Below are 22,991 nucleotides of genomic sequence, written 5' to 3'. Positions count from 1 at the left end.
GGAATTTTGGCAGTACACTCTTGAGGTTGGCCTTGTTGAAGTCTCCGGCCACGATGAACAAGGCCTCCGGCTGTTCTGTTTCGTCGTTGTTTATAACTGTGTAAGTTCGTCCAGCGCCTTCCTCACTTCTGCCTGGGGTGGGATGTAGACCGCTGTGATAATGGCTGAGGTGAACTCACGTGGAAGATAATATGGGCGGCACTTGGCCAACGTGATTTCATGATGGTAAGGTTTACAACCGGTTTTGTAAAATGAGAAACAGTTGACGGCATCCCTCCGGGGGTACAATATTAAGTATAGCCCCGAAGGGAGAGGGACATGTCATAGTACTGGCCCCTAGTATAGGTTGGCAATACCAGTCTAGCACTGAAGTGCCAAGGGACCCCCATGGTGGGGAGGGTGGTGGGTGGAGAGCAGGCTTTGAGGCGGGAACTTACAGGCACAGGGGAGCGGGTACCAAGGAGAGAATATGGCGATACTTCCGGGGTGGTGGGAAGTGTAGCCCCTAATGACTTTCCTGGGGGAGGAAGTGCCCGATAATTTTCTGGGAGGCAGCTTCCAGTGATTGTACAGTGTGGGTGCGGAGGGGGGCTCTGATAACTCTGTGGTGGGGGCTGGTTACTGTTCAGTTTCAGTTCTGATTGATGTGCTCTTTAAAGATAGCGGCCTGATATGTGTGGAGCCGGTTCTGGCTCTATTAGACCCCACCCACCAGAGTAAACCCAACCAACTCGTTTTTTAAGACGTTCAAAATCTAGAGATAAAACTGGGCTGTGCAACTGGAGAGCTACACACAAGGTTTCAGCCTGAGCCTGACACTTTGCCAAATTCTGGTAAGATTGTGGCCATGGTTACAAGGTGACCAAGATTAGGAAATAAACATTCCAGTGTACACAATGTTTTGAAAAGACAGGTAGAATGAAATGTGGTTGGGGAGTGGTAGTGATAACCTTGATAATAACAAATAACATAAAGTTATTAGAGGGTAAAGTCCTTGATTCATAAAACTATGAAACAAAATTGGTGGTGGTTAGGAATAGCAAGGGTCAGAAACTGATGGTGAAAGTAGTTTATAGGCCACCTAAGGGTAGTTATACCGTTGGACAGAGAATTAAACAAGAAATTATTGGAGCTTGTAACAAAAGCACTGCAATATTTGTGCAGGATAGTGATCTTATATGGACTGGACCAATAAATTCAGTAAAGGTGGCCTAGAAAATGAGTTTGTAGATTGCTTTTGTGGAAATTTTCTGGTGCAACGTGTTGTGGAATACAGCTACTTTTGATTTTCTATTGTGCAATGAGGCAGAGTTAATTAGCAAAAAAATTATCGCAATACAATTGAACTCTATATTAACTTGGCATACTCCATTCACAAAAAAAAACCTTAAACTTCATCAAGGCCAATTACATAGGTAATAGGGGAGAATTGGTTTCAGTTGGTTGGGTAAGTAGATTAAAAGGTATGGTAAATAAACAATGGGAAACATTTAAAAAAACAATTCAAAATGTTCAATAAAAATGAACTCCATTGTCAAGCAAGACGTCAGTGAGAAAGATCCATCTATGGCTTACTGAGGAGATTAAGGTCAGTGTTAGATTATAAAAAGAGGTAAAGTTGCAAACAATAATAGTAATAATACGAAGATTAATAGGAAAACAGCAAAGGACCACCATAAGGTTGCTAAAAATGGGAGGATGTACTATATGAGAATACACTATCCAGGAATATAAAAACAGATTATGAGAGCTTTTACATGTGTAAGAAAAGGAAAGGAAAATTGCTTATTGTCACAAGTAGGCTTCAAATGAAGTTACTGTGAAAAGCCCCTAGTCGCCACATTCCAGCGCCTGTTCGGGGAGGCTGGTACGGGAATTGAACCGTGCTGCTGGCCTGCCTTGGTTTTCAAAGCCAACGATTTAGCCCTGTGCTAAACCAGGAAGAAAGTAACTAAAGTAAATGTTGGACCCTTAGAACCACAGAAAAGAGAAATTATCATGGGAAATGAGGAAATGGCAATGAATTTTCAGATATATTTTGTCTGTATTCATAGTAGAACACACAAGTTACATAGCAGAATTGAGGGTAATCAGGGTGAGGAAATTAAGGTAATTAATATCAGCAGAGCTAAAGTGCTAGGAAAACTCAAGGGATTAAAATCTGACAAATCCCCAGGATCTATTGGCCTACATCCTAGGGTTCTGAAAAAGATAGCAGCAGAGATAAGGGAACCTCTGGCTATGATTTTTTTTAATTTCCTAGATTCTGGAACAGTCTCACCAGATTAGATTAGAAAATTGAACTCCGCTATTCTAGAAGGGACAAAAAAACAAGAAATTACAGACTAGTAAACCTGACATCAGTCATCAAGAAAGTGCTGGAACCTAATAAGGAAGCCTTAGCAATGCACTTAGAAAAGCAATAGTATGGTTAGAACAAGTCAGCGTGGTTTTACAAAAGGGAAAACATGTTTGGCAAATTCATTAGAGATTTTTGAGGATGTAACTAAGAGGGTAGATAAAGGAGAACCAGCAAATGTAGTATACTTGTGTTTGCAAAAAGAAATGGTAAGGTGCAACACAAAGGTCAATACAGAAGATAAGGGCTCATTGATTTGGTTTGGGGGGGGTGTTATATATTAGCATGGAAACCAAATTTGTTGATGTTCAGGAAGCAGAGAGTAGCAATTTATGGGCCAATTACAAGTTGTCAGGCTGTGACTAGTGAAGTGTTGCAAGAATAAGTGTTGGGCCCTCAGCTATTTCTATTCTATATTAATGACTTAGGTGAAGAGACAAAAAGTAATAAATCTAAATTAACTGATGATACAAAGCTAGGTGGGAGAACACAGAGAGGGTGCAAATAAACAGGTCAAATGAATGGACAACAATGTAACAGATGGAATATAACGTGAGCAAGAATAGAAAAGTAGAATGTTTGTTTAAAGGCATGTAACTTGTAATTGTTGATGTTCTGAAAGACCTGGATGTATTAATACAAGGAACACAAAAAGTTAGCATGCAGGTACAGCAGCAATTAGGAAAGCAAATGTAATTGTTGGATTTCATTGAAAGGGGATTTGTGTACAAAACTAAAGAAGCCTTTCTACAATTTTATGGGGCTTTGTTGAGATCACAGCAAGAATACTGTATGCAGTTTTTGATCTCCATATTTAAGGAAGGATAATCTTGCATTGGAGGCAGTGATTTGATTTGATTTATTGATTTATTATCACATGTACCGAAATATAGTGAAAAGTATTTTTCTGCGGCCAAGGGCATGTACACAGTACATACATATTAGACAAAAAGAATAATCAACAGAGAACATTAACAAATGGTATACCAACAAACAATGATTGGTTACAATGCGGAACAAGGGACCAAACAAAGCAAATACATGAGCAAGAGCAGCATAGGGTGTCGTGAATAGTGTTCTTATAGGGAACAGATCAGTCCGAGGGAGAGTCGTTGAGGAGTCTTGTAGCTGTGTAGAAGAAGCTGTTCCTATGTCTGGATGTGCGGGTCGTCAGACTTCTGTGTCTTGTGTCCCACGGAAGGGTCTTGAAGAAGGCAAAGCCTGGGTGGGAGGGGTCTCTGACAATGCTGTCTACCTTCCTGAGGCAGCGGGAGGTGTACAGAATCACTGTGAGGGTGGCAAGCTTGTGTGATGCGTTGGGCTGAGTTCACCACACTCTGCAGCTTCTTGTGATCTTGGGCCGAGCAGTTGCCATACCAAGCTGCGATGCAGCCGGATAGGATGCTCTCTATCACACATCTGTAGAAGTTTATGAGAGTCGATGCAGACATGACAAATTTCCTTAGCTACCGTAAGAAGTAGAGACGTTGTTGGGCTTTCTTGACTGTTGCATCAATGTGAGTGGCAATGTGAGTGGACCAGGACAGACTGTTGGTGATGGTGATCCCCAGGAACTTAAAGCTATCGACCATCTCCACTTCGGAGCCATTGATGCAGATGGGGGGGAGGTGTCGTGCTACTTTTCCGAAAGTCGATGGTCAGTTCCTTGGTCTTTCCGACATTTAGAGAGAGGTTGTTTTTGGTACACCATGCAACCAAGTGATTTATCTCCCTTCTGTAGTCTGATTCATCGTTGTTTGAGATATGACCCACCACAGTCGTATCATCCACAAACTTATAGATTGAGTTGGAGTTAAATCTTGCCACACAGTTGTGTGTGTATAGGGAGTACAGTAGAGGACTGAGCACACATCCTAGCGGGGCTCCGGTGTTGAGGACTATTGTGGAGGAGGTGCTGTTGCCTATCCTGACACATTGAGGTCTGTTGGTGAGAGAAGTTTTACTAGTTTGGTCCCAACTGGGATGAACAGGTTGTCCTATGATGATGTAAATTTTGTCTCTCGTCTTTGGAGTTCAGCAGAATGAGAAGTAACCTCATTGAAATATTCAAGATTGTGAAAGCAAGTGTAGACGTGAAAAGTTATTTTTCCATTTGCTGGGGAATCTAAAGCACGTGGGCACAGTCTCAGGATAAGAGGCCGATCATTTCTGATTTGAAAAAGCGGGTTAAAGGGATGTGGGAAACAGGTGGAGAGGTAGGTTTGAGAAGGAAGAGACCAGCCATGATGTGATTGAATGGCGGAGCAGGCTCGAAGGGTGAATTGCCTACTTCTGTTCCTAATTCCTATGTTCCTATTTAGAAATAAGATGAGGCGACATTTCATCACTAAAAACATTGTGAATCTTTGAAATTCCCTCCTCCAAAGGGTTGTGGATGTGTCATTACTGAATATATTTAAGGCTGAGATAAAAATAATTTTGGTCTTTCCAGGAATCGAGGGATATAGGGAGCAGGGAGGAAAGTGTCGTTGAAGCCCAAGATCAGCCATTATCGTATTGAAGAGTGGAGCAGACTCAAGGGGCAGAGCGGCCTTCTCCTGCTCCTATTTCTTATGTAATATGTTGAGGCACCAAATACTTTCTGCAACTAAGTGTCCAATCCAAGGTGTGCTGAAATTTGTGTGGTATGTCAGTGGAATATCAGAGTCTTGCGTTGGAAATGGGGATGGAAACAAAAGTATAATTGGGACTGCCTCCAACCTCAGGACCTTTTGAATGTTGCAGGAAAACAGCAGCCAAGGGTCCCTAAGCCCAGAAGTCCAAAAGGTACTGCAAGAGCACATGCATACATTCTAATAAGTACCTTCCTCTGTTAATAACCCAACAAATCCATTAATTTTAGTTAGTGCAACGAAGAATACGACTGGGGGATATATAAATTAGATCCAGGTAAATGTTACTGAACAGAGTGTAGCATATAGGAAGGCGTCAGTGGGTTTGCAATGCAGATTTATTTGGTGGCTGCCTGATGTAAGGTAATACAAATACCAAAAGATTTGAAAATGTAGTTTTTCAATAAAACATATATGGGCGCGATTCTCCACTCCCATGCCGGTTGGGAGAATCGCCTGGGCCGCCAAAATTTCCCGGGACGCCGGTCCGACACCCTCCCGCGATTCTCCCAAGCGGCGGGAACGGCCCGGTTGAGTTTCGCGGGCCGCAGGCCGGAGAATCACCAGAGACACCAAAAATGGCGATTCTCCGGCACCCCCGCTATTCTAAGGCCCGGATGGGCCAAGCGGCCAGGCCAAAACGGCGGGTTCCCCCTGGCGCCATCCACACCTGGTCGCTGCAGTCGTGGGCAGTGCGTGAACGCTGGGGGGGGTGGCCTGCGGAGGTGGGGGGAAGGTGAGGGGGATCCTACACCGGGGGGGTACCTCAGATGTGGGGTGGCCCGCGATTGGTGCCCACCGATCGTCGGGCCGTCCTCTCTGAAAGAGGACCTCTTTCCTTCCGCGACCGCGCAAGATCCGTCCGCCATCTTCTTGCGGGGCGGACTTAGAGAGGACGGCAACCACGCATGCGCGGGTTGGCGCCGGCCAACCCACGCATGCGCGGATGACGCCCGTTATGCGGCGCCGGCCGTGTCATCTATGCGGCGCCGCTTTTACGCGGGCGACAAGGCCTGCCACGTGTAGATGACGCGGCCTCGATCCTGGCCCATTGTCAGGGCCTGAATCGGTCGGGACCGGGGCCGTTTCGCGCCGTCGTGAACCTCGACGGCGTTCACGACAGCGCGGCCTCTTCGGCGCGGGAGTGGAGAATCCTGCCCATGGTGTTTTACATGTTGAACTGATATAAGTATTTAATTGTAAAACAATGGGAAAGGGTAAATTAAAGCAATCTGTTTCCAGCTTAGTGAAGGGTCTAGAATGAGGGACCAATATTACAGTTAAAAGCTTTAGGACAGTAAGAGAAAGTGCTTTACACTGAAGGTTATGACGGTGTTGTATTCATTCCCAGGGTTTATAATTGGGGCAATAAACAATGGGAGAGATCTTCCAGCTCTTCACGGCAGCATGATCTTCTGGTCCTGCTGACAGTGCACCCCCGCCGCTGGTTTCTCAGAGGTGTGGGGTGGAATCAATGGGAAATCTGATTGACAGCAGTGGGACCAGAAGATCAGATCCCATCACCGGCCAATGGCGGGCCTCCTCACGCCATCGAGAATCACACCCTACTCAACATTCAAGATTATATTGGATATAGGGATGAAAGAAAGGGAACAAAGAGTTATTGGAACAGGCAACAAATATGATTCGGACAATTTGCCCACATGTAGGGTAAAGTACATATTGGGCTGAATGGCTTGTTTCTATGTTGTAATTTCTATGTAAACATATTTTCATGATTGCAGTAAAGACTGTCTCCCTTAATTACAGAATATTTGTTTGAAATAAATGTTATCTCCAGCAATGGTGCATAAAAAATGTAAAATTGATAAAATATTAAACTTTATGAAAAAGAAGAGCAGAAAGGTTCTAAGGTTAATTTTAATGAGCATTTTGATTTCTAGCACATTACTTTGAAGAATGCAGTTTTTCTTCTGTACGCCAGCTTGTCATGAAACAGATTTCCACAAGAAAATTGAAGCCATAAAAACTTGCATATTGCACAATTTAATTCAAGCTGGATCTTCTTATTACTTTAGCTTAATAATTCTTTAACTCAAAAGAAAAATCAGCAAGGTTTTCCATGAATATTATTCAATTATAGATCATCAAAAAGACATGGGGATAGATTTTAACTCTCACTGCGGAGTGGTTAACTGGTGTATCGCCCACTCACTATACTTGCTGCATTTTTTAAAACTATATATAAATTTACATACCCCAATACACAGAACCCTACCTACACCCAAAGCAATAGGATTCTTTCTTTACCTTGTTTAAAAATGTGATTTATTTATGCCTAAAGAGAGGTCGTTTATTTCTCTAAGCAAGTCTTTATTTGAACCATTGACATAAAAGCATTCAACCACAATTGGTGTCACTGGATATAAATAATTCAAGTAAATTGTTACAGATTCCTTATGTTTGTCTCCTTATGCATTCACATGCCTAGCTCAGTTATGGACATATCAAATGATAAATAACATTTTTGTCTGTTTTTTAATCTGTCACGTATGACAGGACTATGCTAGATTATGCTTATTAGGGTTTACTATACAAGTGTTTTCAGTAGTCCACCTTAGACTTAAAATGTGATTTTTTTGGCCAAATATGATTTCAACCAGAATTACTTTTCCTTCCTCAGCTACTATCATAAATTAACAACTTAACTATCTTATGGAAGCCCAAGCATTGTGGCACCTTGTATATCATTATTTGGATAAAAAAGAGCACATTTAACACCATTTTTATTACCCTCAGGCATGTCAACCTATCTTTTCATAATTTGTGGTGCTAGCTCATGGTGTCTCTCTTGATGTTTCATGTCATTTATTTTTTCTTGTGTCGTTAAAATGCATGTGCTTTTGTTCTGTGTTCCTTTTTTTCCTTTCTGATGACCACTAATACTGTCGAAAAGGTTCTTTCAATAAGGGCACCTGTTGTCAGCTGACTTGAGTGTGTGAGTGATTTTGTTTTGAGCAATGTCAATCCATTCTTGCTTAAAATTGTGGACATTAGCCATCGTGGAATGTGGTGCCCATTATTGAAAGTTGTTCTGTATTTTCACCAATACAGAGGATGACAGTTAAGAAATGAGCCTGATTGCACGGTTCATTTGTTCTCCTTTGTAGAGCCAAGCCGGGGCACACTACAAAGGCACTAAACATGCCAAGAAGCTCAAAGCACTGGAGGCCATGAAAAATAAGCAGAAAACTGTTACCAAGGACAGCGTAAAGACCACCTTCACTTCCATCACAACCACCACCATCACTGCCAGCTCTGACAAAGCAGGTTAAGAGATATCTTTGTTCCTTTTCATTTCTGTGCCTCTTGTCTTTTATTGCTTAGGCTTGGCAAAAAAAGATATATATATCTATTTTTGTTATTAGATAGTTGCAAAAGTTCAATGTTTGATCAATCTATTATCTGTTTAAAATCCTTCTATTGTTTTCACTTCCCAGTATTTCTCTGTTTTTTGGTGGAATGTGGTGATTTCCTGTTAATGCTTATGTTCAGTAATTTTACTGACCTACTTGTACCTAAAACTATTGTATAAATGGCTAAATTAGTGGATGGTGTTTCTTGTGGGACCAACTTTTTATGATCTGTATGCAATGGGCATCTAGTCTCCCAATGTGGTAAGTGTCTCTTCTTTTTAAATAGCAGTTTCATCTAACCAATTGGCATCAGATACACACTTCCAGTCAACACTTGGAAAAGCAAGCGCTATATCATGTTGGCATAGGGCATAATTACCTCCAAGATGTAAATTCTAAACTTCAATTTTATTTAATAAAATATCAAAGTTTAAAGCACAATACGGATAAGCCAGATATAAAATATTCTATTAAATTATAATGGCCAAGAAATGATAGTTTGCAATATTAGTAAAAGAACACAAAGCAAATGGGCTAATGCTCCTGTCAAAATGGTTGCCATAGAAATGCCTTACATATGTCTTACGCTTTCATATGCTATAGCCGTGACAAGTAATTTATAGCCTTATATTTAGTTATACTGGCTATGCTATAATGTAGTTTTTAAAGGTATAACATTGTTTTATGAGCCAAGTGTTCCTCTGTACAAAAATAGCAGCAATTTGAAGAATCAATACAACTGTGTTTCGAATTCAGTCGTTTTTTTAGGCTGATATCTGGTCCATTAAGATTCTTTGTATTAAGGGAATCCTACATTGGGTGAGATAATGATGTTAACCTCAACACCTTCACCACCCAACCCTCTGCAGAATATCTCCTAAGTACAAACAGATTTTTCATGGTAATAACGGTGAAATCCAAGCCCAAAGCATTGCCACTGAAAGACTAAGTGAAAATCAGCATATGAAGGGAAAGGCATTAATCATTATCCAATTAGAAAATAGCAGTGGATGGTTGCAAAATCAAAAGACACAGATGAAATAGACAATGTTAGCTATATGAATCCACCACGTTATTTATTACCAAGGTGGAGCAGTTTCAAAGCTTTGACTTTATGAAGAATTCTGAAATTATTAAAAGGTGATTCTAAAAATTGCATGAGTGGAAATGTCCAGTGCTATCAGTAATTTGACAAAATGCTACTCCATAGGAATTTCTAACTTGCAGTTGTATTTTTCAATATATAATCAAGTTCTTTTCCTTTGAAGTAAAGATTCAATTTCTAGGAAATAAAATTGTCTGACAAATTGAGTGAATGTAAGGACATATTGCACTTCTGTCTTTTTTGTTCCCTATTCAGTCCCTTTCATTCTCTATGCATGCTGACGTTGTCATTCTTGCTTATGCTGATATCTGAGATGCAAGTTTCTTGTTGTCATGTTCCATCATGGTGCAATTATTTGAAACCCACAAGCACAACAACATTATAATAATGAATCTATGATCAGACAGATCACACATGACCTTGTTTTAAATGATTTGTTTCTGATTGAATTTTGCAACCTTAATGTCACAAGCGGAAACTATTATTGCATAATACACACTTTCACTTACTGAAAATGTTGTGCCATCAAACTGAAGTATTACAGATCCAGTCCTATAATAATATATCTTCAAGCCTTATATTCCAAATCAAGTGCCTGTACTGTTCTTTTTGATTTTCCTGCCCGACAATAAGTAAGTTTAAGGACTAATATTATTTCTGACAATAACTGTTTAAACATTATTGCTGAAGCTGTGATTCTGTTTAGGCTTCTGCTACTCTATATTTATAGTTTAAGATCCTCTGGATGTTTATCAGCATCCCAAGTCCCTCTCTTATGTCGTAAATAATATAATGTCACATTTCACCATCATAAATATTTGGACGTGTCTTTTCCCTTGGATGTTTTCTTCTTTCCAGTGTGTCAGTACAGGTGTGAATATTGTACATGTATCAAGCTTCATTCAATGTAAAACATAAAATTCCATTAAAATATGTAGGGGAATTGCTCATTTCTAAATGAACTGTGTTAATAACTACCGGTACTGAGGTCAACTTTCAATTTAATCACAGTATCATCATTACAAACTCTGACAAAGTAGGTTAAAAGGTCTATTTGTATTGTCCTTTTCGATATCTATGTATATATATGTACTTCAGATCAAAAGATTAATGCGGAAAGTATAATATCTATATATAAATAGGAATGCTCGATTTCTTGAAAAAAAAAATCTTGAATTCTGACACTCTGCACCTGGTTGTTTCCATTTTTCTTGCTCCAAGTACAAAAATCAATTGATTCAATCGAGGCGAACATTTATAGGTTAACTCAGCATGCAGAATGTCTTGAGATTTTTTTTGCTTCCTGCCCCATCGCTCCTTGAAAAGGATATCTTCCGTTAGTTTGGCTCCTTATTCCAGCCTTCACCTTAGATTTATTTTATGTAACTTTGTGGATTGAGTTGACGGGTACGATCTACCCGAATGGTGACAGAATCCTGTAACACGCTATTGAGCGGACATTCGGGTAAATTGGGGCCTCAGTGGGCAATACGCGGCCAAGGCCACACTTGGTCCTGTTTTCTCTACTGAGGAGCTCCACTCGCCTGAACTCCTCAGTGCAGGACACCAATTAAAAATGGCATTCCAATCTCTCGACCCCTCGGCATGACCCCCAAACCCCCCAAGCACCAAATCCCCTCTAAGGGGATCCACAGGCCCCCTAGTGCACCCCTGCACCCACACAGGACACTCCTGAGCCGAATTCCCATCGCAGGAAAATGTCAGCCTGGCACCCTGGCAGTGCCATATGGGCACCTTGGCAGTGCCATGCTGGCACCCAGATGTCACTCCAAGGGTGCCAGGCTGACACAGATAGGGTGTCAGGCTGGCACTGCCAGGGTGCCAGGCTGGCACTGCCAAGGTGCCCGTGTGGTACCAGCAGTGCCAAGCTGCCACCCTGCCGAGAGGGAAAGCACCAGGGGGTCTCCAGGCCACTGGGAGATTCCACGAGTACCGTTCCCTCTGGTCCCCGTTTGTGGAGACCAGCACTGAGCGATGCTCGCCCGAGATCTCCAAAGCGATGGGGTTAGATCCCATGCCTTGGATAGATTGTGGGAATTCATATTCGATGAGCTCACTCTGAACAAAGAACAAAGAAAAGTACAGTAAGAAGTCTTACAACACCAGGTTAAAGTCCAACAGGTTTGTTTCGATATCACTAGCTTTCGGAGCGCTGTTCCTTCCTCAGGTGAGGAAGGAGCAGTGCTCCGAAAGCTAGTGATATCGAAACAAAGCTGTTGGACTTTAACCTGGTGTTGTAAGACTTCTTACTGTGCTCACCCAAGTCCAACGCCGGCATCTCCACATCAAAGAAAAGTACAGCACAGGAACAGGCCCTTCGGCCCTCCAAGCCTGCGCCGACCATGCTGCCTGTCTAAACTAAAATCTTCTACATTTCCGGGGTCCGTATCCCTCTATTCCCATCCTATTCATGTATTTGTCAAGATGTCCCTTAAACGTCACTATTGTCCCTGCTTCCACCACCTCCTCCGGCAGCGCGTTTCAGGCACTCACTACACTCTGTGTAAAAACTTACCTCATACATCTCCTCTAAACATTGCCCCTCGTACCTTAAACCCATGCGCCTTAGTAATTGACCCCTCTACCCTGGGGAAAAAGTCTCTGACTATCCACTCTGTCTATGCCCCTCATAATCTTGTAAACCTCTATCAGGTCGCCCCTCAACCTCCTTCGTTCCAGTGAGAATAAACCAAGTTTATTCAACCTCTCCTCATAGCTAATGCCCTCCATACCAGGCAACATCCTGGTAAATCTCTTCTGCACCCTCTCTAAAGTCTCCACATCCTTCTGGTAGTGTGGTGACCAGAATTGAATACTATACTCCAAGAGTAGCCTAACTAAGGTTCTATACAGTTGCAACATGATTTGTCAATTTTTATATTCAATGCCCCGGCCAATGAAGGCAAGCATGCCGTATGCCTTCCTGACTACCTTCTCCACCTGTGTTGCCCCTTTCAGTGACCTGTGGACCTGTACACCAAGATTTCTCTGACTGTCAATGCTCTTGAGGGGTCTACCATTCACTGTATATTCCCTACCTGTATTAGACTTTCCAAAATGCATTACCTCACATTTGTCAGTATTGAACTCCATCTGCCATCTCGCCGCCCAAGTCTCCAAACAATCTACATCCTGCTGTATCCTCTGACAGTCCCCATCGCTATCCGCAATTCCACCAACCTTTGTGTGGTCCGCAAACTTACTAATCAGACCAGTTACATTTTCCTCCAAATCATTTATATATACTACGAACAACAAAGGTCCCAGCACTGATCCCTGCGGAACACCACTAGTCACAGCCCTCCAATTAGAAAAGCACTGACTTCAGGAAACGTAGCACAACCCCACCCCCACCCCCCGTCCCCCACCATCTACATCAATGGCTCCGAAGTGGAGATGGTGGATAACTTTAAGTTCCTGGGGATCACCATTGCCGATAGTCTGTCTGATCTACTCAAGTTGATGCAACAGTCAAGAAAGCCCAACAATGTCTCTACTCCCTGCAGAAGCTGAAGAAATTTGGCATGTCTACATTGACTCACAAACTTCAACAGATGTGCAATAGAGAGCATCATATCCGGCCGCGTCACAGCTTGGTATGGCAAGTGCTTGGCCCAAGATCGCAAGAAACTGTAGAGTGTGGTGAACTCAGCCCAACACATCACACAAGCTTGCCATCCTCCCATTGATTCTGTCTACATCTCTCGCTACCTCAGGAAGGCAGACAGCATTGTCAGAGAGCCCTCCCACCCAGGCTTTGCCCTATTCCAGATCCTTCCCTTAGGCAGAAGGTACAGAAGTCTGAAGACCCGCACATCCAGACAGAGGAACAGCTTCTTCCCCACAGCTACTAGACTCCCAACGACTCTCCCTCGGACTGATCTGTTCCCTGTAAGAACACTATTCATGATGCCCTATGCTGCTCTTACTCATGTATTTGCTTTGTTTGGCCCTTGTTCCGCACTGTAACCAATCACTATTTGTCGATGTACTTGGTCGATTATTCTTTTTGTCTACTGTGTATGTTCCCTAGGCAGTTGAAAAACACTTTTCACTGTGCTTCGGTACATGTGACAATAAATCAATCAATCAATCACTGTGTTCGTAGTAAAGTTTGTTTTAATCTACCATATCCCTATTTTGTGTGAAATCACTTCAGAAGCAAGATAACCTTTCCTTACAGTCTTACAAAATTAAAATAAAGTATTGGGGTTTCTGTCCAGTATCCTAGCCACTGTTGGGGTCTTGTCCAGGATCATAAGAATAGGCATTTCCTACAACATCACAATCTTCATGGAGCCGGGCCAGCTTTTCAAAGTGTCATGGTTCATGGTCCTTCAGAGGTGTTGTAAGCCATAAGGTGAGGTTTTCCACGCAACCTGCTACGTGTTTCCCGATGGCGGATGTGGCCCTCCATTGTCAATGGGGTTTCCGTTGAAAGAACCCCTCACCGCCGTGAAACCTGGCTGGAAGATCTTGCCAGCGTGAACGGCCAAAAAGTTCTTACCACAGTCTGCATGAAGGAACATTTTCAAAAGTAATTTCACAAGACCCTCCTCACTTTCCCTATGCTAATATATTTTCCCCACCAACCCCTAAGACTCTTCATGTCCACCATGCCAAGGTATGCTGTCTTCTTCACTTCCATATCCCCATCTGGTCACTCATGCCCCCAATACCAAGGAACGCTCCCACTCACCTCATATGTAGTGGGATTCTCCCACAACTGGCCGGATAGCACAACGCCGGCGACAAGAGCGGCGCGGACCACTCTTCTGTCGGAACGACCGGGAGGTGCGCAATCCTCCGCACTTCCGGGGGCTAGGCCAGCGGCGGAGGGGTTGCCGCCGCGCCAACCGGCGGCGAAGGGCTGGCGTGTGCAGACCGGCCGGCGTGTTTCCTGCGCATGCACAGGGGGGGTTCTTCTCCACATCGGCAATGGCGGAGCCCTACAGAGGCCAGCGTGGAAGGAAAGAGTGCCCCCACGGTACAGGCCCGCCCACAGATCAGTGGGCCCCGATCGCGGGCCAGGCCACCGTGGGTGCACCCCACCCCCCCGGGCCGGATCCCCCCGCTCCCCCCCCGAGGACTCACCTAGATGCCTACAAGCCAGGTCCCGCCATGTGGGACCATGTCCATTTCATACCAGCGGGACTGGCCAGGAAACAACGGCCGCTCAGCCCATTGGGGCCCAGAGAATCGCCCGGGGGGGCCGCTGCCAATGGCCCCCGACCGGCGCGGCATAAATCTCACCCCTGCCCTAAAACCGATGGCGGAGAATACGGCAGCCAGCGCCTGAGTGGTGGGGCGGGATTGGCGCTGCCCCCCGGGGATTCTCTGACCCGGCGGGGGTGTCGGAGAATCCCGGCCATGGTCTCTAATAGCTCCAAGTCTAGTTATGGCACATGTATGCTCATTAACCCACAAGACTCTGTACAGAACCAATAAACACCATTTTGACAGCAGGATGTGTAAAAAAAAAAAAGCTTTAAAAAACACTACTTAATTGATAGCTTTCCAATTTCTGAAAAATAAATTATTTTGCAACAGACCAATAAAAGTGGCAATCACCCAGATCCTATAAAATATCAATCCAGGAACTGCAAGTACTTGGAAATTGTTATTGTGTGTAAGTAAACACTGTGAAGTTGACAGAATATATCACAGAGCAGGAGTTGCCAATCAAGTAATGTTTTACATAGGGCTCAGCTGTTTGAATAGTCTAATGGATTTCTGGATTCTCAGCCAAGAATGCGTAATGAAGTTTAACACTTTTACTTTAAAGAAAGAAGAAAGTTACCAATGGATGGTGTTTCTTTTCGGCTATTTTTCTTCACATTCTGTTGTCACTATTTGGCTTAATTATTTCTATGTAGCTTCTAGTGGATGACTGGGAGTGCCATAGCTTGTCATGGGTTCATGAGGGGCCATAGTGGATGGGAGGGGGGCAAGAGATGAAATGTATGTGGCATAGGTATTATGTGAGGGTGTGTAAGGAGTGAGGGCTGGAGGGTCTTATGTTTTTCATTCTATCTGGGAACAAGTCCCACTGCACCAAGGGAGCATTGTAAACAGCTCAACCTGACACCTGGAAGTCCCTCTGCCTCCAAACATTTCTCCCAGGTCAACTGACTGGACTACAGATCACTCCGCCACCTCGGAATTAAAATAACACCATGGCAGGATTCATTGTGGCCCATTAAATCCTGTGTCGGGCCAAAATCAGGATTTGCAATGGATGTCAAAGCCACCCCACCAGTCAAAATGAGTTTCCCAACATCCCTAAGGAGCTTACCATTGTGAACTGGCAGGAACATGCAAATATCTCGTTAGAGCTGTTTTGCATGTAATTGCCGGGCAGGATGCCTGATTCACCTGCCTCCTGGGATGAATTAGTGCAAGTCCTGAGAAACGTGAACCTGGTGGCTTGCAGTCCAAGAGGTGACAAGATGAGCAACACCTGCTCCTTCTTAAAAGCAATTGAGAACAAAGAAATAGCTTCTAAAAGAATTATGATTAGAAAACCAGCTGCTCCTCTGAGTTAATGGATCACTGCAGAGTTATATAACTAAAGAATCTCAATTTCCCCTTTGAGACTGCCTTGAACTGTTTGTCAAAACACTTTTAAATGGCAATGGTGTTTGAAATTGAATGTAATCAATGCAGTTCAAAGCTTTTAGCTTTCTAGCATACAAACATGCTTCAATACATTAAAGAACAATGACATTGACTGTGAGAAGACCACTGTGACTGTCTGGAGTGTGCACGTTCTCCCTGAGTCAGCGTGGGTTTCCTCCGCCTGCTCCAGTTTCTTCCTGGCGTTGAAAGATGTGCAGGTTAGGTGGATTGGCCATGATCAATGCACGGGGTTACAAGGATAGGGTGGGGGAGTGGGCCTAGGTATAGTTCTCTTTCAGAGGGTCAGTGCAGACTCTATGGGGCTGAATGGCCTCCTTCTGCACTGCGGGGAACCTGTGGATTCTGTGGGAATGAGGGGAGGTCCTGGGGAGGTGAATGGGGGTACTGAGGGGAAGGGCCTTGCCAATAATCTGGAATTGGCGCTGCAATGTAATTCTGAAATCAGGGGGCCTGATAAAAATGACTCCCCGGTCTCTGAGGAATGGGACCTGTCAGAAAGATTAGGTCCCAGCCCTCTCAGTTCCAATGAGAACCCCGGTGTGCCATTGAATGGCACTGAAAACCCAATTGAGGGTAAACATTTTTCTAAGTACCATTGAATGGCACACCAGGGCCACTCCAACGCCAGTGGGATTCACTCCGGTCTTTCCGCTGGCCGGAGCACTTCGTGACCGATCGCGAGAATCGCAAGGTCTCTGAATGCAACCTCTTTTCCAGGGCTCCCTCGCCTCACTTCTTTGTTCTCCTTGGCAACGCTGAATTGAGCTATTTTTTCTCTGTAAAATTCTATCATTTAAATATCCATTGGTTTGTATTGTATTTCCCATCAAAAGGATCATTTTAATCTCTTATACAATTCCCTTCAAAGCCTTTCCACAGCTTCACTCTTTCCCAGTTGATATGGTGTCAATCCATATTTCTATGGTGATGATTTCAGTTTGACACACATTCCTATGGCTCTAATATCACAGAATTTCAGCAGGGTTTCATTCTTTAAGCTTCCAAACATTTATCTGGTGCTGCATTGGTTAACATCTTGAAGCAATTATTTCTTCCTTGCCACAGAAAAGGGATTCTGAACTGACAGTTTTACATTCAAACCAAGACTTCCTATTGTGATGCATTCTCGTCCTTCACTTCTTCCAGGAAAGGGAGACAATGGGCGAGATTCTCCGACCCCCCGCCGGGTTGGAGAATCGGCGGAGGCTGGCGTGAATCCCGCCTCGCCAGTTGCCGAATTCTCCGGCACCGGATATTCGGCGGGGGCGGGAATCGCGCCGCGCCGGTTGGCGGTCCCCCCCCCCCCCCCCACGATTCTCCGGTCCGGATGGGCCGTAGCCCCGCTGCTAAAATGCCTGTCCCGCCAGCGTAGAGTAAACCACCTACCTTACCGGCGGGACAAGGCGGCGCGGGCGGGCTCCGGGGTCCTGGGGGGGGGGGGGCGATCTGGTCCCGGGGGGTGCCCCCACGGTGGCCTGGCCCGCGATAGGGGCCCACCGATCCGCGGGCGGGCCTGTGCCGTGGGGGCACTCTTTTCCTTCCGCCTTCGCCACGGTCTCCACCACGGCGGAGGCGGAGGAGTCCGGCATGGGCCTAGCCCCTTAAGGTTGGGGCTCACCCCCCCAAGATGCGGTGCATTCCGCACCTTTGGGGCGGCGCGATGCCCGACTGATTTGCGCCGTTTTGGGCGCCAGTTGGTGGACATTGCGCCGATACCGGAGAAATTCGCCCAATATCCGTATTGGGATGTTAAGACGGATTTTGAAATGCTTCTGTCTATTACTACACTTTCTTTGGACACATAGATGTTCATATTTTAGGTGGAATAATCTTCATGATCTTTTCAATAATTATGGTTTGAATTATTTCTTAAGTTGTATGGCTTTGATTAGATATTGTCCACCTTTGAGTTAAAACATGTTGGGCGGGATTCTCCGCTGCCCGACGCTGATATCGTAATCGGCAATCGGGCGGTGAATCCCTTTTTACGACCGAATCGGGGGTGGCACGTCTTTTTCGATGCTCCGCTGCCTCCAAAACGGCGTCATTGTGGAGTATGCTGCACGCCATTGGGACGGCTTCAGGGCGTCACCTGAAGGCTCTCCCCCAATTCTGCGCCCCCGATGGGCCAAGTTCATGATGCCGCGGTTCACTTGTGCTCTAGTTTTCATCAACCTCGCGTGGCGGCTGTAGACTGTGTCCAGCGCCGTAACTGACGGTGGGGGGGCGGGGGGGTGCGGGGGGAGTCGTGCCACTGGCTGGGAGGGCTTCAGCGAGGGCTGGGGGACTGGTGGAGGTGGCCCGGGGGTATTTGTCAGGTCGGGTCCAGGCGCAGCCGGTGCCATGTTTTACAGCGAGACTCCTGCAGGTTGTCGCCGTGCGCATGCGCAGCCACGGAGCCGGCCACTGTCGGGCCCGTTTTGGTGTGGGAGCCGGGAGTTTTACCCGGCACCATTGCTGGCCCCGCACCGGTCCCGGAATCAGTGAGGGGTTGGCGCCGATTTTGCCGTCATAAAACGTCACTGTTCCCACGCTGGCGTCGGCACTTAGCCACAAAATCGGAGAATCCAGCCCCTCGTCTCTCTGTGATCTTGTAATCTGCCTTCACACTGAGCTGGTGTAAATTCTCCATCCTCCAGTTGAAAGTTTGTCCATGAGATTTTCCGCTTCCCAAGACTCAACAAGTTTATATATTTTAAGTCCTTATTCCATGTGTGGTTTGTTACATATTATTTTACTCCATTATCTCTCATGCAGCCTAGTTGCCCCATTGATCATTTAGCTTTTCTTATGTGAGGCATTTTAGATGTTTGATATCTTTGCCTATAGAATGTATGTCTTTTAGAATTCGGTTGTTTTTGATAGGTTGAACTCATATTTCCCGTTATGTTTAAGAATTCCAGATCTTGCTGTTTTCGTTGCCTTGTAAGACACAGGTTGGGATTCTCCGGTCTCCTGCATGGTGGGACTGTTGTGAACGAGAGTGGAAGTTTGGCCATTCCAGCCAAAACTCCATTCACTCTCAGCGGCACCGTAAAATCTTAGCCGCGAGCGAGGGTGGAAGATGTCAGCCGTAAATGATGTCCTCCATTCAGGATGTTGCTGCTTGGCTGATGAAGGAAGTTAGCGAAACGTGAGGGTGCAGGGGCGAAATTTTCCTACCCGCCCCGCCACATTTCTGCCCCGACCGGCCGGCGGGAGTCTCCGTAACACCGGCCGGTCAATGGGGTTTCCCATTGTGGGGCAGCCCCACGCCGTCGGGAAACCCCCCGGTGCCGTCAAAACGGAGACTCCCGCCGGCGGAGAATGACGCCCCCAATCTTCAAAATGGATTACGCTGATGGGTATTCTCCTCATCCTTCTAAATATTGGGGGCAATTTTAATACTCATACAGCAGAAACTAAGTTAAAATAACCTGGGCTGAATTCTCCACTCCCCGATGCAGAAATCGCGTTCGATGACGGGATGGAGAATCCGTTTTGACGGCAATATCGGGAGTGGCATCAGTTTTGGGATTCTCTGCCCCCTGAAAAGCGGCTTCGCCGATTATCCACAGCCTCAGGCCATTGCCTGAGGTCCGCCCCGCGATGCTCTGTCCCCGACCAGCCGAGTTCCCAATGGCGTGAGTTACGTGTGCTCACACCGTACGGGAACCTTGCATGGCGGCTGCGGGCTCAGTCCGGCGGCGCCACAGTCAGGGGAGGGCCAATCCGCGGGGAGGGGGGGCTTCATTCGGGGCTGGGGGCACTGTAGACGGGCGGTCTGGGGAGCACGAGTGGCTGAAGGGGGGCAGTACGTTTGCAGTCCGGTTTACGGGCTGAAGCATGGCGCAGCCGCTGCAGGCGGCCGCCGTGTGCATGCGCGGCCAAGGAACCAGAAATGGTCAGGGCCGTATTGGCAACTAGTGTTGCAAGCTCTACGCTGCCTCCCTGCTAGCCCCCAGCAAAACGGGATATCGGTGGCCGTTTTGCACCTGTCTTCTTGGCGTAAAAGGCCACTGCTTTCACGCCGGTATGGGGACTTAATCTCCAAAACAGAGAATCGAGCCCTATATGTCAGTTATCCACTCTGGAACTACAAGGAACTTTTCAGTTGTGAGTTTAGCATAGACAATTGAGCAGGGAGCAAGGTCCTCAACCCAAAGCTCGTAGGATCCCTTAGTATGCATGATGAGTTCTAAAGATGCTATTGGGACCCAAATTCAATTTTAACTAGACAGACTGTGTGCAATGAGATGATGCTAGGCCGAACCAGTGGCAAGATAATTGATACCAGAAGTCAGCTGGTGGGGCAGAAATCAGTCTGGCGCTGGCCTAGCCCCTCAAGGTTAGGGCTCGGCCGCTCAAGATGCGGAGACTTCCGCACCTTTGGGGCGGCGCGATGCCGGACTGATTTGCGCCATTTTTGGCGCCGGTCGGCGGACATCGCGCCGATTACGGAGAATTTCGCCCCAGGTTTCTAATAGTGGGCGGGATTCTCCAACCCCCTGACGGGGGCTGGCGTGAATCCCGCCCCTGCCGGTTGCCGAATTCTCCGGCACCGGATATTCGGTGAGGGCGGGAATCGCGCCACGCCAGTCGGTCCCCCCCCCCCCCCCCCCCCGGCGATTCTCCGGCCCGCGATGAAACACCTCTCTTACCGGCGGGACTAGATGCGCGGGCGGGCTCCGGGGTCCTGGGGAGGGGGGTGCCCCCACGGTGGCCTGGCCCGCGATCGGGGCCCGCCAATCCGCGGGCGGGCCTGTGTCGAGGGGGCACTCTTTTCCCTCCACCTCGACCGCAGCCTTCACCATGGCCAACGCGTAAGAGACTCCCCCCCCGCACATGCGTGGGGATGGCGTCAGCAGCCACCGACGCTTCCGCGCATGTGCGGACTTCCGCCGGCCGGCGAAGTCCTATCAGCTCCGGCTGGCATGGCGCCAATGACCTTTCCCGCCGGCCGGCGGCGCGCCAACCACTCCGGCGCAGGCCTGGCCCCTCACGGTGAGGGCTTGGCCCCTAAAGGTGTGGAGAAATCCGCACCTTTGGGGCGGTCCGACGCCGGAGTGGTTCCCGCCACTCCATTACGCCGGAACCCCCCGCCCCGCCGGGTAGGGTAGAATCCCGGGCAGTGTTCTTCAGGGGTCAATGTTGGCACCCTTGCTCTTCCTGATATTCATGAGCTAGACTGTAGTGTTCAGGACATGATTTCAAAATTTGAATATGATATAAAGATTAGAAACGTTGTCAACTGTGATGAGGATAGTCTTGTACTTCAGAAATGCATAAACATGCTGCTGGATTGGGCAGACAAGTGATAGATGAGGTTCAATGCAGAGAAGTGTGATATGATTCATTTTGACAGGAGGAAAGTATAAAATAAAGGGAGAAACTCTTAAGAAGGTGCAGGATCACAAGGACCTTGCTGTATGTGTGCATAAGTCATTGAAGATGGCAGGGATGGCCAGAGAGCAGTTAGTAAAGCACATCATCGGCGAAATTCTCCGTAATCGGCGCGATGTCCGCCGACCGGCACCAAAAACGGCGCAAATCAGTCCGGCATCGCGCCGCCCCAAAGGTGCGGAAGTCTCCGCATCTTGAGCGGCCGAGCCCTAACCTTGAGGGGCTAGGCCCGCGCCGGACTGATTGCCGCCCGCCAGCTGGCGCGGAAATGACATTGCCGGGCGGCGCATGCGCGGGAGCGTCAGCGGCCGCTCACGGCATCCCCGCACATGCGCAGTGGAGGGAGTCTCTTCTGCCTCCGCCATGGTGTAGACCGTGGCGAAGGCGGAAGGAAAAGAGCGCCCCCATGGCACAGGCCCGCCCGCGGATCGGTGGGCCCCGATCGCGGGCCAGGCCACCGTGGGGGCACCCCCCGAGGCCAGATCGCCCCGCGCTCCCCCCAGGACCCCGGAGCCCGCCCGTGCCACCTTGACCTGCCGGTAAGAAAGGTGGTTTAATCCACGCCAGCGGGACAGGCATTCTAGCAGCGGGACTTCGGCCCATCCGGGCCGGAGAATCGCCGAGGGCGGGGCCCGCCAAGCGGCGCGATTCCCGCCCCCGACGAATATCCGGTGCCGGAGAATTCAGCAACCGGCGGGGGCGGGATTCACACCAGCCCCTGGCGATTCTCCGACCTAGCGGGGGGTCGGAGAATCTCGCGCCACATCTTAGGCTTTATTAATAGGGGCATTGAGTACAATATCTCAGTTCTAGGTGCCATACCTGAGGAAAAATCATAGAATCATAGAATTTTCAGTTCAGAAGGAAGCCATTCAGCCCATCGAGTCTGCACCGGCTCTTGGAAAGAGCACCCTACTTAAGTCCATGCCTCCACCCTATCCCATTAACCTAGAAAACCCAGCTAAACTTTTGGACACTAAGGGGCAATTTAGCATGGCAAATCCACCTAACCTGCACATCTTTGGACTGTGGGAGGAAACCGGAGCACCCAGAGGAAACCTACGCAGACAAGGGGAGAAAGTGCAAACTCCACAGAGACAGTCACCTGGGGCGTCATTCTCCGACCCCCCAGCGGGTCGGAGAATGGCCGTTGGCCGTCGTGAATCCCGCCCCCGCCGGTTGCCGAAGTCTCTGAAGGGAGAAAAGTCGGCGGGGCGTTAATGTCGCCGCTGCCGTCGGAGAATGTCACGGGTCTGCGCAAGGCAGCCGATTTTCGGCCTGCTGATATTCTCCCTTCCGGATGGGCCGAAGTCCCGTCGACGTGATGACCGTTCACGTCGACGTGAATCAAACCTCCTTTTCATCGGCGTGACCCGGTGCTCCAGGGTCACGCCGACCAGCGTGGAGGTGAGTGACGGCCTGGGGGGTTGGCTCTGGGCAGGCGATGGCGTGGCCGCAGTCTGAATGCGTGAGGA

General features: G+C 47.3%; 1 protein-coding gene across 8 annotated transcripts in view; it reads left to right on the top strand.

Annotated features, from left to right (window-relative positions):
• LOC140425229 (zinc finger protein 385D-like) overlaps positions 1-22,991 on the top strand; it is a 1,050,252-nt gene that overhangs the window by 888,304 nt on the left and 138,957 nt on the right. For all 8 annotated transcript variants that reach the window (XM_072509298.1, XM_072509303.1, XM_072509300.1 and 5 more), the window contains one exon: positions 8,124-8,283. In XM_072509298.1, coding sequence (XP_072365399.1) covers positions 8,124-8,283 — 160 coding nt within the window. The remainder of the gene's footprint in view (positions 1-8,123; positions 8,284-22,991) is intronic.

The sequence above is a fragment of the Scyliorhinus torazame genome, chromosome 6 (genome assembly GCF_047496885.1).
Source record: "Scyliorhinus torazame isolate Kashiwa2021f chromosome 6, sScyTor2.1, whole genome shotgun sequence".
NCBI lineage: Eukaryota > Metazoa > Chordata > Chondrichthyes > Carcharhiniformes > Scyliorhinidae > Scyliorhinus > Scyliorhinus torazame.
This window is presented reverse-complemented; position numbering and strand designations above follow the sequence as displayed.